Source organism: Bacillus rossius, chromosome 1 (assembly GCF_032445375.1).
Source record: "Bacillus rossius redtenbacheri isolate Brsri chromosome 1, Brsri_v3, whole genome shotgun sequence".
Lineage (NCBI taxonomy): Eukaryota > Metazoa > Arthropoda > Insecta > Phasmatodea > Bacillidae > Bacillus > Bacillus rossius.
This window is the reverse complement of record NC_086330.1, coordinates 156,245,997-156,263,204: the sequence shown is the minus strand read 5'-3', so window position 1 is coordinate 156,263,204 and position 17,208 is coordinate 156,245,997. Positions and strand designations below refer to the sequence as shown.

Sequence of the window (17,208 nt, the reverse complement as noted above, 5' to 3'; positions counted from 1 at the left end):
CTGTCATACATGTGACAAAAGTAAATGAATAAACAAGAGTGTTTAAAAATTTTACTAGTAAATTAAAATAATTTATGTTGTAAAATGCATGTGTATGTGTGTGTGTCAAAATATAGGAAATATCCCTTTGGATATAATTACAAGACTTCAGACAAAAGCTACACGAAGCTTAGAAAATACAAAGGCTTTAAAATTATTTTTAAATTATCACTATTAAGATAAGAAAAAATTACAGATGACCACCTTAGTTATAAGTTTATTGTAATTTCATTTAAAATACAGTAGTATAATCACCATTTACTTTCAACAGCAACAGTAACCTGAATCCCTTTTAGGACTGTATTTATAAAACTTCACAAAAAAAAATGGTCTCGCTTTGTACTTAAACACTGGAATGCTTTAACAGTAAAATTATTGATTCTGCCAGTTATGAAATTCTTTCTAAACATACTAAAAAAATTACCATTGATAAATAAACCTAAATCTCATTTACATATCTACAGCGTTCAACAAAATAGACAAGTAATTAAAATTGTAGAAGCTAGTACTTAATATCATACATGAACTACTTTTTTACACAATATTCGGGCAGGAAGGATGCTAAGTCCAACTACTGCCCCATCTCCTCCAAAGCCTGCTTCATCTGCTGCCGAGTGGCACGGTTAGACAGTAGCAGCTCCTGGAACTGGGCATGTATGTCGTCGTTCTTCTTCTCCAGGGCGTCCAGCGCGGAGTTCAGGAGCTCCAGCTGTGCGTTCAGCTCGTTCAGTTCTGTGTGGGAAGAGATTTCAAATGTTAATTTACCTTGCCTGATGTCAGGTAGATATTGAGATGGTTGCAGACCATCCAGCACAAGGCAAACTGTGGAACAATACACCCTGGCCAATGGCAAAGAACCATCCCACCACCAAATGTCTGGCCAAAATTAATTTGTTGCACTACTTCTTTCGGTTGGAATGGACACCATCTAAATGCCTCCTCAACATTAAGGTTATAAGAGATGAAATGCTAATGGAGCATTGACAAAATGAATGGCTGGGAAACAGGAGCATCCCAAGATCTACCACATTTACAGCTTACAAAAGATGAGGGTTCGATCACACCAAGGATCGAACCCAGATTGCCTTTGAGGTGCTAGCTGGAAAGCAAAAGAACTTCCTTCCCTCACCTCTCTTCACCTTTTAGCACCATTGGCATCATTACATTTTTTGTTAATTTGCCTTACACCTAATTACTGTCTGTTCCACTGTCTGGAGTGCAGCAACCTGGCTTGGGTCCAGTACCATCTGGTTCTACTCATGCTGTAGCATTGCAAAATGGGTCATAAGAATATTAAGAATAAATTTGAGGTGAAGGATATTTTTTTTTTTGTTGATATAGAAAACAATTCAGATATGTGAAAAATTGTTATTAATTACTCTTTTTAAATTTCATGTAAAGTCTTAAAATACTTATTTTCCCGAGATATTTAATTATTAACTTGTGGGTTAACTCCAGCTCATAACTAATTTTGATGTATGATTTCATTAATTGTTTTATTTAAGGCAATGGAGAATATAATTTTACAGGACATAATTTTTAAACTAAAATTTTGAATCTGAATTTCAACTTCAATTGCTAAAATTTGAATATTATATGTAAATTAGTTGGGTAAATTATGGATTCTATTGAGATTGTAGTGGAATAATTCGAGAACAGTCTGGAAGGTACAGAAGGAAGAGCGGACAGGCGCGACACTCTGGCGCCAGAAAGCTATTTTTCACTTTGTAAATGCGTGTTTGGGATTTACGCGTCACGTTGTACGCACAGCTGTAGCGACCGTCTGGAAGGGTCTCTGGAGGCTACCACTAGCCAGCCAATCAGGGCAAGCCCTGGCGTCAAGTGATGTGCCCGCACGAATTTCCTTATATGGTCACGTTTTGGAATTATGTACGCTGATTGGTCAGTTGGCCCACGGGGTTGCCTCCCTTGTTTTCACCTTTACAAGGGAAGGTAATCTCGTCGACCAAGTCACTTGTTGCTCGATCGTCGCCGAACTCGGTCGCGTCGTCGGCAAGTCACGAAACAAATGAAAAATTATTAAGGGACAATTTAACGCCTAGGGGCTGGGGCCAGGCCGTAATTTTTTAAACTAAGTTCATTTTTTTTCGGACAAATGTAATTAGAAATTTAGGCCCTAGGCGTCGGCATCGGCCCGACTTCGTGAGATTTCGGTCCGCGATCAACGGTACCTTGAGTTAGGTAATTAACCAAGGGACATTACTAAGTTTTTTTTTTTCTTTGGCGAGTGACAAGACTCCTCGACCATCAACGGCAAGATGTATGGTGCTGTGGTATGTATTTGGACCTCATCCTATCTAAATTCAAAGACGTCGTTAAAATTTGTATAAGAAAAGACAAAAAATGTGCAAGTAACGAAGTTTTTCTAACTAAATTCTTTTGTAAAATTGTGTATTGAGGCCATGTAACAATGAGAAAAAACATTTTTTTTTAAGAAATAAACAAAGATAATTTAACAAACTCTTTTATTTCCAAATAAAGCAGAACCATAGTAATAAAAAATTCCTCAAGAACATTGTTTGTTTTGTATTGTTACGTTTCTATGTGTGGTTAGCCGGGCAAAAACATACAACGTAACAACATGGCGCCCAACGTGGGGCACGAATTTAGACACTGCCTGATGATAAAATAAACATTCGGAAAAACAGTAAAAACTTATCAAGTTAAAGCCAATCATGGCTAAATTAACTATGGTAATACCTTTTGGAACATCGGCAAAATTATAACTTGTGAACGAGTGATTCGAGAGTGGATCGTGTGATCTTCGCGTCGTACTTGTAAACATCAACAAACGAAAACGAGCGTGAGAAGCCAGCATTCACCGTATAAGAACATCGCGGGACATTGTGGGAAAGGAATGCGACGAGAACTACATTTTAGGACATCGTAGAACAGCGCTTCACAGAACATCGTGGGACACGATTCCAGCAACATAGATCATCTCGGTACTTCGCGGGACAACGAGGGAGGAATCGGTACTTCGCGGGACAACGAGGGATGAATCGCCGGAAACAGCAAGTCTAAATTGGACAGAAACTTACATTTTTATGGTCTAAATTTTGTATTTGTGGTTATCATTGTTAAAGTTTTTTTTAATGTGTTTTTAAAGGGTTGTTTACGTTTTCTGGTCATTTATAATAGTAAAACCAAAAGAAAAATGAGTACAGACAGTCAGGATGACCTTGCGGGTTTTCCTGAAACTTCAGGAATGTCCGATCCTAATTTGAATATTGAATTAGTGCAGGAGCAGTCGGAAAATATGGAACAGCCTGCAAATGGTAGTCCAGTAGAGGTTATGGGGGGGTCAGGTATGTCTAATCAAATGTTAGAAAAATTAATGATAATGATGGATAACATGTCACAAGGGATGCATAACATGTCACAAGGTCAGACTGAATTCAGGTATATAATGGAACAAAAATTAGATGCCACTGAAAAAAAATTAACCAATACATTTGAGAGCCGATTTGATGCACTTAGGAATGATCTTAATGAACAGATCTCTTCCTGTATATGCAAAGTAAATAATTGTGAAGTGCAGATAGAGGCGGTACAGTCTAGGTTAAACACTTGTGAATATATAGTCGGCCAAGTTCAGGAAAATTTGACGCAAACAGGTAACACAGTTCAGGAACATAGTAATAAAATTTCAGAACTCGTACAACATAATGAAAGTATACAAAACAAAATAACCAAGAATCAAGGTGATATCACAAATTTGCAGTTAAAAGTAACTGAGAATTCCCAAAATATCTATTACAATGAAAAGAAAATTCGGGAAGTCAAGGAGAATTTTGAGGCTAATGTTGAACAAATATTTACAGAAAATTCAAAAATAAATAACCAGTTAGAGAATTTCAGGGATGATGTGGGTAGAGAGTGTTTACAAAAAATGGAGGAAAAGTTGAGTAAGATTCGAGGGGATGGACAGGGTAATATTAGAAGTTCAGTTTTAACTGTAGACGAAGTAAACACTTTCGAAAAAACAGCGCCTAAATTTTTTGGGGATGATCGAGGGGCTACTCCAATACAATTTATAACCAAATGTGAGAAAGTATTTAGCTATCTTAGGGGTTCAGATGATCAACAGGTAGAATTGTTTATCACTAAATTGGATGGGGCTGCATTGCAATGGGCAATGCATAAGGAGAATGAATGGAAAACATTTAAAGAGGCAAAGGTAGCATTTTTGAACAAATATTGGGGTATATACGTTCAAGATGATTTCCTACAATATTTATTTTCAGGAAAACACCGAGCAAGAGACGGCCCCATGGCCCCTTATGTTCAAAGGTTGTATTTACAGTCAAAGTTTTTGAATAATCCAATTACTGATGAAAGATTTATTTCCCACATTGTTCACCATTTTTTCCAGCAAGTTCAAAACTGCATTTTGGGGGCTAGGACTAAGAGTGTTGAAGAGGTCATTGCATTGCTTGAAACATTGGACAGGAGGAACGAGCGAGAGGAAGGACTGAGGGGAAGGGAACCAGAGCTCCCAGGAAGGCAGCGAGGACAACCCAGAGAGAGATTTCATCCTCCAGAGGGCATGCCGAGGGAACAGGTTCAGCGACCCCATCGACAAGAGTTGCAAGGTAACGTAAGGCCACAATGGGAGGGACAGAGACCTCAGCAGGAACATCCAAGGGAAGAGAGGGTCAGGGAAAGACAGGATAGACAGAGACATGATGAACAAGGGAATGCGAGGAATTTAAACTCTTAGATAGGGAAGATCTAGCCTCGGATACTTTCCCTATTCATTTCGCTTAGGCAGGAGGGTCATGCAAGGTGTTGAAAAAAACAGGACTGTAATGAACCCACTATTACACACGAAGGGAAGGATCTTTTACAAAATTGCAATGAATCCTCAAAATTCATTCAAGGCAAGTTGGGCTTATGTCCAGTAATACAGGGTGAAATTGTTGGTACCGAAACAAAAGTTAAATTATTAATTGATTCAGGGAGTGAAGTAACCGCAATGTCTGAAGAATATTTTAATTCACTAGGAAGTAAAGCAATGGAAGCAGTTGCAGTGCTACCAGTTTCAAATATTACGATCATAGGAGCAACTGGAGTAAGAAATAAAAATGTGAAAAAACAAGTTTTAATGGAAATCAAAATAGGTGAAGTAATTATGTGGGTTGTTTTTCTAATAGTTAAAGGACTTAATGTTGATGGACTATTGGGAGCTGATTGGTTACAATCAAATGAGGTTATCATTGATTATTCCAAGCAGTATATACATGTAAAAGAGACACAAATTACTTTTGCTGAAACTGATGCTAGAAACAACTCATTTAATTTAAGAATTATAATGGGAAATGATTTTGAAATGGGTTTTGAAGTAGAATGTAATTTTTTAGAAAGGGAACATATTTTAGAAACTGAAGTAGAACAAATAATATTACATAGTGGTAACACAGAACAGCAATATGAATTTAAACAAATTTTGCAAAAAGAATGTAAAGTGTTTGCCAATTTCCCTGGGATCAATAATAAATACGAATGTCGCCTGAAGCTGAAAGAACACCAACCTTTTGTACAGAAACCTTACCCAGTTGCATATAGTTTGAAGCTAGCCGTTGAAAACGAAATACAGAATATGATTGATGGGGACATAATTGAAAGGTGCAGTTCCGAATATTTGAATCCACTCGTTGTGGTTAACAAGAAAAATGGGGGGGGTAAGGTTATGTGTAGACGCTAGAAAACTAAATCAGTTAATTGTTCCTGATAGAGAATCAACAGAACCTATGGATGAACTTTTACAGAAATTTGAAGGCTGTGCCTATTTTTCAAAAATTGATCTAGTAGCTTCTTATTGGCAAATCCCTTTAAATGTGGAATCTAGACCTTGCACTGCTTTTTCATATCAAGGAAAAATATATTGTTTTAAAAGGATGCCTTTCGGATTAAATGTATCAGTGAGCCATTTCATTAGAGGGCTTGAACAGGTTTTGGGACCGGAAGTATTAAATTTGGTAACTGTGTATGTAGACAATATTTTGATTGCAACTAAAACTTTCGAGGAACATTGTAAAGTTGTACAGTTAGTGTTGAGAAAATTACAAGAAGGAGGCATGACTGCAAATTTAAAGAAATCTGAGTTTTTGAAAGATGAAATTAACTTTTTGGGTAATATTGTAAATGCTAAGGGAATTTGTATCGATCCTGAAAAATTAAAAGCAGTTAGGGAATACCCATCACCTACAAACAGAAAACAATTAGAAAGGTTGATAGGATTTTTCAACTTTTTTCGGAAATATATTCCAAATTTTAGCAATATTTGTAGTCCATTGAGAAAATTGTTACAAAAAAACCAGTGTTGGGAATGGAGACAGGAACAGGAGCGAGCAGTAGAACTACTAAAACAAGAATTAGAAAAGGAAATTTTATTACACCACCCAAAATTAGAACAGGAATTTTATATTACTTGTGATGCATCAGGTGAGGCAGTTGGTGCCATGCTTTTCCAAGTGAATAGGGAAGGAGATCAAATTCCAATAAGTTTTGCCAGTAGAGCTCTGAATTCTGCCGAAATAAACTACACTACTACAGAGAAAGAACTGCTAAGTATTATATTTGCTTGCTCAAAATTTCGAATCTATATTTATGGTAAGAAAACCACAGTGCAAACAGATCATAAGGCCTTATGCCACATGGATTCGTGTAAACTATTGCATGGCAGAATCACTAGATGGATTTTATCCTTACAAGAATATAATTTAGATATACAATATGTACCAGGAAAAGAACAGGTTGTTGCAGATGCACTGTCTAGAGTTGTAACAGATTCACAATCGGCCCGAACGAAGGAATTCCAAATTCGTAATTTAAGAAAACAAATGCAAGAGGTAGAAAAGGGAATAGAGGAGTTTTCTAAGAAATTGGCAGAAGAAATAAGTAAAGATCCCAGACTACAGAAAGTGATACACGAATTAGGATCTCCAAATTGTAGGGATGTGATAAGAGAAACTTTTGTAATGGAGGGTGAATATTTATTCCAAAATGTATCCGGCAGAGTACCCAAGTGGGTACTATGCGTCCCCAATACTCTGAGAAATGAGATATGTACTTTGATGCATATAGAATGTGGACACTTTGGAGTTACCAAAACTATTAAATACATTCAAGAGTTTTGTGTTTTTAAAGATATGTACAGGATGGTAGCTGTTAATATCAAATCATGTTTACTATGTGCACAAACCAAAGTAATGAATCGGAAATGCCAAGGATACATGGGAAATGTTTTAGCTACCAAGCCTTTAGAAATTGTGTGTGTTGACCTGTTTGGACCTTTACCAAGCGGAAGGGGTGGTACCAAAAACATACTGGTAGTTTTAGACATTTTTTCTAAGTATGTTAAACTGTATCCGATTAAAAAGGCTTCAGCTCAGGTTGTTACAAATAAAATAATGGATGTTTATGTAAAAGAAATAGGTCTCCCTAACAAAATAATCTCTGATAATGGTCCCCAATTTCGGAGTGAAGTTTGGAAAACCTTATCTAGTATTTTAGGTATCGAACTAGGATACACTGCTGTATATCACCCAGCAGCCAACCCTGCTGAAAGAGTAATGAGAGAATTGGGGCGTTTGTTTAGGGTTTACTGTAATGAGAAACATAGCACATGGGCCAGCATTGTAGGCCAGGTAGAGAAATTGATCAACAATTGTTGGCATGAGAGTACAGGGTTTACACCTATCGAGTTGATGCTACAAAAGTTACCAACCACCAAACTCCAAAATAGAATTAACTTTCCTAAAAATGATGCTGAAGATTTGAAAGAAAAGTTAGATAAGGCAAAAGAAAAACTAATGCATAAGGCTAATTCAAGGAAAGCCAGATTTGATAGAACCGTCAGACAAATAAGTTTTAAGGAAGGGGATGAAGTATTAATTGCTTCACATAAGTTGTCATCCCTTATAGATAATAAGATATCCAAGTTTTTCAAATTATATGATGGGCCATATGAAATAAAGGCTGTGGTAGGCCACAATGTTTACAGAGTAAATGATGCTAATTGGCACGTCTCTTTACTCAGACCATGGAAAATTAATTAAGTGTAAAATAAAAAGGGTAAATTTTAAGCAAGTTGAGTATGTACTTTTTTAGTGTGAGTCAATGAAACAATGTGGACAAACAGATGTACAAGGTTTGATTATTGTGTAAAGTATATTTATGTTGATATTGTAAACAAATTAAGGTCATCAAGAATTTTATCATGTTGGACTAAAGTGAACTATAGTGAACATTTTGCATATTTTTTAAATGACAAATGAACATGAAATTCCAATGAAATGTTTTGTTTGTTTAATGTTGTCTCATGGGAAGATGTTAACTGAAATTTATTATGAGTTATGTTTTCGGAAAATGATAAAAGTTTGAAAATGTTTGATATTTTAAATTAAAATGCTACACATATTGGTAATGCTAAATATTTGTTTTGAATTAAATAACAGGGTGTCAATATCCTATATTAAAGGTATGAAATGTAACACTAAAAGTTAATGCATAACAGTCGTCGAGTTTTGAAGCTGCAGAAGCAGTTGTGTGTTCATGATGGCCAGAGTTTAGGTGAATTTTTTGTATTGCCCCTAAATAATCAGCAGATATTTTTTTTGTGTAGTGTGGTTTGTGAGGCAGTTGGGGGGCCAGGAGGTTAATTTTAAATATGTTTCCGGCATGGAGTCCGATGTTTTTTTTTGCAAGGGTGAGTCCCTTCTCCTTGGTCGCTTCCACCCCTCATCAATGTTAATATATGTGCTGCTGTTGCTGAAAGGGGAGGTATGATTTGAAACCTGAGGAAGGACATTAGTTCATGTAATTGGTTTTTCAAGAATATAAACATACGACTGTGTCATAATGAATTGTTTGTCATGCCATGAATGTAGAATTGTCAACTTGTTGTTTGTGGAAATTTAAGTGAGGAATGCAACACTTACAGTTTGATGCTCTATAATCAAGTGTTGTGTTTTTTTTGTTAAAGATTGATGTGCCACTTTAATTTGGTATGGAGAATTTAAATAATTTTTTGTAAGTAATTTTTCAATGTTTGGGTTATAATTTTGTAAATTTGTTTTAAGGATTTATAATATGAAAAGTCATGGTTTGCTATTATTGTGTCAAGATTTGCATTTCTAATGTTGATGTTAATTTGTTACATTTGTTTACACTTTTGATATGGTATGTTATTTCTTTTGTTTCAACAATTTACACTTTTGTACTTTTTGATTTAATTTTGCAAATTCAATCAAAAAGTAGGGGGGGTTCTGTAGCATTGCAAAATGGGTCATAAGAATATTAAGAATAAATTTGAGGTGAAGGATATTTTTTTTTGTTGATATAGAAAACAATTGAAGAGGTGGATTCCAAAAGGGGTTAAGTCACATTTTAGCGATTTTGTGTTTATATGTGGAATAACTAACTTTTTACTATTCGCATCTATGGCTGTAACAGGTATTCCAAAAGCGCTTAAGTTATAGCTGTTATGCGGTAGTGAAATCTGGGTTTCTTTCCAAAACGTCCTAAGTCAGCAGTGTTTTCCAAACAAGCCTTGGTTAGTCATGCACCGATATGCGCATGCATAAACAAGTATTAGTTACTCTATGGTGAAAGTACTGTCATGGTTTTGTACTGCATAGAGGTTATGTCTGTTTATTATTGTTATTGTGTTGGTTTGTCTTGTCAATAGTTAATGTATAAGTAAATGCCAAAATTAATGTAAGTGAACTACAAGATAGCACATGTTCTGTAACAGATATAAGTAGTACACGAAGTAGAAAACGAGCAAGAAATGAAGATAAGTGGGTTAAAAACCGTAAAAAGTTTGCCAGAAACAGCAGTGAGGCCCATGGTGCTCCTTTGGTTGCATGCATGCATAAATAAGTTGGTAATAGTTGTAAGGTTGCTTTGCTGTCTACAGCAGATATAAGTGCATTTTATGACAAAATCTATAAACACAAAACAGCTGCTGAACAGAATAGCTTTGTTTTCAAGTATATTGTCGCACAAGAGCCTAAACAGCGTAGGCCCAGAAACAAAAATAAGCCTAGAAGCCGTACCGTTACTAAATATTTCATACGACAGACAAGCGGTCGTATTCTAAATGTATGTAACAAAAAGTTTTTGTCTGTAACGAGATTTTCTCGTAAAAGAATAAACACCTTAAGCAAACACATGGAAGTATATGGGGAATGCCCACATGAAAGGCGTGGTGGGGCTAGGTTAAATCCCAAACACACTGCGATAAAAGACTCAATGATTGTATACAATACATTAAAACGTTCAGATGCAATGAAAGCCATTATGGCCGAGGAAAAAGTGTTCGTGGTTATCTTAATCCTGAACTTTCTATCAAAAAGTTGTGGCGAATGTGGAAAGATAACCAAAAAATAGAAAACAAACCAATTGCTTCATTATCTAAGTTTTTCAAGGTGTTTCAAAACAACTTCAATCTCAGCTTCGGAAGCCCAAAGACGGATGTGTGCTCATTTTGTTACAAGACTAAGAACCAAATCAAGACGTCACGTGACCTTGCTGAAAAGGCTCGATTAATGACTCAGTATAGGCTACATACTCTTAGAGCTAAATTTTTTTATGAAATCGTGAAGAAACAAGAAAACAATATAATAAGTGTTTCATTTTACATGGAACAAAACCAACCACTGCCCAAATTAAGCATTGGTGAGGTCTTTTATGCCAGACAAATCTGGCTGTACAATTTGATGTTTGTTTTGATGGAAAACCAACAAAATACTTCCAACACATCTGTGTACACTTGGACTGAAGACCAAAGTGGTCGAGGTTCTAATGAAGTATGTTCGGCATTGAGCCATTTTTTGGAAAATCTTGAGAAAAAATTGGCAAATGTACCAAAAATCTTTTTGACTCTGAGATTATTTTCAGATGCCTGCAGTGGGCAAAATAAAAACACCAATGTTATGATGTTCTTACTCAACTACGTTGCCAAATCAAGAACCTTTGCAAAAGTGGAACATTACTTTCCAATCAGAGGTCATAGCAATATGCCCCCTGACCGAGTATTTGGCAGATTTGAAAAGGAGTTACGGAAAAAAGAAACAATATTAGAGCCTAGTGAGTATCACAAGGTATTTGCGACGGGTGCTACAGTAAATGTGTTAGGCATAGATTGGGTGGTCTCAAACTTTATGGAAGCTTCAAAGAAGGCCATAGTAAAAAGACTTCCCTTTAAAATGTGTGATCAACGTGTTCTCATCTACTCAAGAATGCATGACACTACTATTGACATTCAAAACATATATTGTGGTCTGCCAACAACAGTCAAGGTGACTAAATCACGTACAGTATTGAAAGAAGCGTACACAAACGTTCCTGTTTCGCCAGTAGAAAACCATATTAGTGAAAAGAAGTGACAAGATGTAAAGAAACTTCTGCAGTTTGTTTCACTCAGTCAATGTGCAAGACAGTTTTACCAAACTGCTCTGACTAACAATGTAGAAGGAGATAACGACAACAATATTGTACTATATGATGAAGAAGAGCCATTCCTTTAAACATTGTAACCTTAATGTTCACTCAAAAGACTTGACACATTTTAAAGATGATATTGTTGCTTTTGTTTTGTACTATGCATAAGTCTACATACATATTTTGTTCAGTATTATGTAAACATTACACTTAGGCCTGTCAATCTGGTAGGACTAATATTCTTCAATTACATGTTTTTCAAAAAGTCTTCAGTCACTGACAAGTTTTCCAAAAAGCTCTTAGTCACTGACAAGTTTTCCAAATAGCTCTTAGTCACTGATGTTCCGTTTTATTAACCTAATTACAGGTAATATATTGAACTCATAATCACAATAACTGCCTGAGAACATGTTCTTAATGTAAAACAATAGCATTATGTGGATTTTGTGCTTGACATTATCAAAATACACATTCACACCAAAAAAATTGTTTCCTGGAAAAAGTACATTTTTGACTTAGCCCCTTTTGGAATCCACCTCTTCAATTCAGATATGTTAAAAATTGTTATTAATTACTCTTTTTAAATTTCATGTAAAGTCTTAAAATACTTATTTTCCCGAGATATTTAATTATTAACTTGTGGGTTAACTCCAGCTCATAACTAATTTTGATGTATGATTTCATTAATTGTTTTATTTAAGGCAATGGAGAATATAATTTTACAGGACATAATTTTTAAACTAAAATTTTGAATCTGAATTTCAACTTCAATTGCTAAAATTTGAATATTATATGTAAATTAGTTGGGTAAATTATGGATTCTATTGAGATTGTAGTGGAATAATTCGAGAACAGTCTGGAAGGTACAGAAGGAAGAGCGGACAGGCGCGACACTCTGGCGCCAGAAAGCTATTTTTCACTTTGTAAATGCGTGTTTGGGATTTACGCGTCACGTTGTACGCACAGCTGTAGCGACCGTCTGGAAGGGTCTCTGGAGGCTACCACTAGCCAGCCAATCAGGGCAAGCCCTGGCGTCAAGTGATGTGCCCGCACGAATTTCCTTATATGGTCATGTTTTGGAATTATGTACGCTGATTGGTCAGTTGGCCCACGGGGTTGCCTCCCTTGTTTTCACCTTTACAAGGGAAGGTAATCTCGTCGACCAAGTCACTTGTTGCTCGATCGTCGCCGAACTCGGTCGCGTCGTCGGCAAGTCACGAAACAAATGAAAAATTATTAAGGGACAATTTAACGCCTAGGGGCTGGGGCCAGGCCGTAATTTTTTAAACTAAGTTCATTTTTTTTCGGACAAATGTAATTAGAAATTTAGGCCCTAGGCGTCGGCATCGGCCCGACTTCGTGAGATTTCGGTCCGCGATCAACGGTACCTTGAGTTAGGTAATTAACCAAGGGACATTACTAAGTTTTTTTTTTTTCTTTGGCGAGTGACAAGACTCCTCGACCATCAACGGCAAGATGTATGGTGCTGTGGTATGTATTTGGACCTCATCCTATCTAAATTCAAAGACGTCGTTAAAATTTGTATAAGAAAAGACAAAAAATGTGCAAGTAACGAAGTTTTTCTAACTAAATTCTTTTGTAAAATTGTGTATTGAGGCCATGTAACAATGAGAAAAAACATTTTTTTTTAAGAAATAAACAAAGATAATTCAACAAACTCTTTTATTTCCAAATAAAGCAGAACCATAGTAGTAAAAAATTCCTCAAGAACATTGTTTGTTTTGAATTGTTACGTTTCTATGTGTGGTTAGCCGGGCAAAAACATACAACGTAACAATGCTTCTAGGTGTTGTGTAATTTACTGCATAGAATGGCAGTAAATGGCTAAGTGATGTCATTTAAAATTATATATAATGTGGCTTTAATAATTCAGTTAATGCACTGAAAAAAATCAATTTCAGCTCAACCTACTACATACAGGTGCAGGTGGATTTACACAAAAGTTTTTGGTACCACTGTAAAAGAGTATAATAACCTTAAAATTAAATGGATGCAATATTTTTCTTGTTAAAAGAGGCAAGTATAGTGATTTATCACTTTTTTTAAAAACATTACACCAATCCCTCACTTAGCATGACTAATTCATTCAAATTTGTGTATACTGAAGCATTAGTTTACATAAATAGCAAGGCTAATTTATTTAATGTGCTCCAAAACTGTGTAGGAAAATATATTTTACGAAGTATAAATGCGTTGAATAACACTCATCTATAAATATGTCACACCATTTATCTTTATATGCCTCCCATCGCACTTAGTATGACAAATACAACACCGCGTAACGGGAGATACGTGGTTATGTACTTTGTCATCAGTTGGCTGGCTGACTGACTTGCCCGCCCGAGCGTGACCAATTCACGTCGCGTACCTTTCTAAACCATCCTTTACTGACAGTGAAACCGATATTACTGTCCGGAAAATTACATTTTAATTTTTCAAAAATTAAAGTGCTCATTCGCGTATCACCACCTGGTTCACGCCAATCCTGCCAGGCCAATGATTATTTTTTTCCTAACAACATTCATTTACAACCTTTTCCACATGAATCATCTGTTCAATTCTGTTCCGGTATCTAATGTCAAATATATATTCCCGCTAGTACAACCAACAGCATCAGACTTATATAACATTTTGGTAAGAGTCCTTATTTCGTACGATTGTGCGCACAGTTGACTTGCTTAAAACTAAAGTGCGACCAACATAAGCGTGGCCTTCATGACAATCTGCGCGCTGTAATACTTCTAGTTTTGTCTCAAATACTTGAACACGGTGTATTATGAGTGATCAAGCACGTACAGTTACCGGCAGCTGAATTGGCAGACGTTTCTTTTGTCCGAGTGAATTCCCTGCCCCTGGCTAGACTGAGTTCACGGCCCGGTTTGTGGCCAGGCGACAACAGTACGGTACGGCACGGAGGCATACGTGCGGACGTAAAAACATTTGGTCCTTTACACTCCATAGCCACAATTTAACTTGCCATAGTTGATGTTTGTACAACAACCAATAGCGTAGTCAGACTTGCGCACGCATCTTTCCCCTCCGTGTTTGGCTAACTGTATCCCACAGCACATATGTTGTTTACAGAAGTTGAAACAGACTTTGTGGCGTCTTTGTCAAATTTTTTTTTTTTATTTGCCTGCAGAGATTTTGTGCTAAATGAAATTTACAGACGTGCTATTCAAGACTGGGGCAGTAAAATTCACATCGCGCTAAATGAATCCGCGCAATCTGAAGACGTGCTAAGTGAGGGATAGGTGTACCCAGTTCTAACCCATGGTTCAATTTTTCACTTTAACAAACTTGACTGATATTTTATCTCTAAATTTTTTGTATGACTGCAAGTAATTTATACAAAATTATGGCTTTTATCATAACCATAAAAAGTTATATATATTTAAACTTTTATTAATGATAGTTTTAGGATCAAGGGCCCATGAAATGAATAATATGCAACTTTTCTGGGAGTTTCGTCGTAGATCTTACTTTGCTAAAATTTCAGAGACTTCCAGGACAATTAGAGCCCATGAAATGAATAATATGCAACTTTTCTAGGAGTTTCGTCATAGATCTTACTTTGAAAGCTAAAATTTCAGACACTTCCAGGACAATTAACAACCTGCTTATTCATATTATAAAAGGATACACTGAAAAAAATTATTATTATTTGTAAATCCTCGTCAGGACTAAACACAAAAAATAAAAACTTTTAAATGTAGGAGAGTTCATCTTGGACCAGAAATCTAGTCTTTTCTGTAAATATACGATAGTTACAATGTACCGACGCAAAATAAGTTTTAGTACATATTTTGGTGTTCCGTCAACACTGACTGGCTAGTTGTGACAGTTGTAGCTGTAATAGGTAGGCCACGTTGTACGGTAGGAAGCTAATAGAAATTCTGGTGAGGATATAAAAGGTTTTCGGGGGAAGAAGGATGGGGTGGGCTGGGGAATAGGCTGCAGACAGGGATTTAATGAGAAAAAGAGAAAATGGGTGGAAGCTTACAAGTCATCGGAGAATAGAAAGGAAGCACTCCTGGTAACTAGGAAATAAGTGCATCCAAAATTAGAAAGAAAGAAAAAAGCATATTTTTTATGTCCTTACATTAGTTTAATTATTTTCTGAAACTGCAAATCAATAATTTTTTTATTTCGTAACTTAGTCTGAATCATTATCAAGTAACACGTACATGGAAGGATATAATTTCCGCCATGTGTGAATACTTGGCGACAAGACGTTCACACATCATTTGAAATATCTATGTAAGTGGTTGAAATAAGTAATAGAAAAGGTGATTTGTTTTAATCTTTCATAGGTAGCAAATTGGTAATGGTTTGATTTCATTAAAATATGTTTTCAAGGTAATATTTTGGCACGTGTTGCTGATGCTTACAAAAAAAAAACGTTTGTTGGGTTAGATAAACCACAATAATAAAATGTATTAACACTAAATTATTACATATCTAATGTAAAATACCTAACCAACAGTTCACAAGTTTTTACAGTTTTTAAATGCAGCTAATCTAACCTAACCATTAAAAATGGAAACTACTTGAAATATTGAAATGCTCTTTCACAGAATGATTAGAAAATATGCCACAAAGTAAGAATAACCAGAGTCATATATTTATTTGCTTGTTATCGACTACATCCGTCTCCTGGATAAATATCCTCCTCCTCGGGGACGTCTAGGGGAGTGGAACAAGCCTGAAAGGAAGGTGGTCAGAAAATGTATGCAAAGGGAAAGGTGGAGATAAGATATATGACCACACCACCTCTTTGAAACGAAATACTGCGTACGTTCCTGAAGGTGGTAGGAGCGAAAGAGGTGCGGGAATTAAGAGAGATTAAAGGAAATTTAAATATAAACAAACTGCTTGACCAACCGCGGCGATAATGAATAGCAAAAATTTAAAACATATTGTGGGCATCACTATAAACAGTATTGTAATTTTTCCCAGGATTTAATTTTTAAAAATATTCAGTAGGAAAGAAAGAATTGCACAAACAATTCCAAGGCCACCTATACATCAAGTAAAATTTCAGGATTAAACTTTTACAACTTACCATTTTCTTCATGGCTCAAGTCATAGTTTTCATCCACAATATCAGTTGACTCTGGGTTCGATTCATGCTCATTTTTACGTTCTTCTGGCATTCTACCTTCTGTCATTTTCAAAACCTAAACAACATAACCTGCAAAAAATTAGCCATAAAACTTGTTTAACATGCCCGTGAACATTACACTTGTTGACCTTTTTTTGTTCTTAGCAAATAATTACATTCTTCTGTTTTATTAGTGTTTTACACGGTTACCTTGCAAAAAAAAACACTTGAAAAAAATTTATAGACCTTATTAAAATAAACAACTTTATAGCTGATTTCAGGCTCGTTTTTATTTCAATGAATGTATTTCCTAAATATGGATTTATCAGATACCCAGCTTTATTTGCTATTAGTACCCTAAGATCAACATCAACATACGGTTTATTAATATTAAGAGGTCATTTTGCTGAACATGCCAAATATTATAACGTTTGCTTAATTAACAAACCATGTAACTCCAAAAAAATCGATTTTGGGGTTATCATGCTTTTACATTGGTTTATGGTACCTGTACACCTATGTCAAATATCATAACTCTAAAAAATTTCTTTCATATTAATAAAAGGGGAAAA

General features: G+C 35.7%; 1 protein-coding gene across 1 annotated transcript; it reads right to left on the bottom strand.

Annotated features, from left to right (window-relative positions):
- Positions 1-236: 236 nt before the first annotated feature.
- LOC134546331 (bublin coiled-coil protein) lies at positions 237-16,794 on the bottom strand. Its single transcript, XM_063389097.1, has 2 exons — positions 16,598-16,794; positions 237-771 (listed from the first exon to the last, which is right to left on the bottom strand). The coding sequence occupies exons 1-2, from the start codon at positions 16,701-16,703 to the stop codon at positions 611-613; spliced, it is 267 nt and encodes an 88-aa protein (XP_063245167.1). The 5' UTR covers positions 16,704-16,794; the 3' UTR covers positions 237-610.
- Between the last annotated feature and the right edge of the window lie 414 nt (positions 16,795-17,208).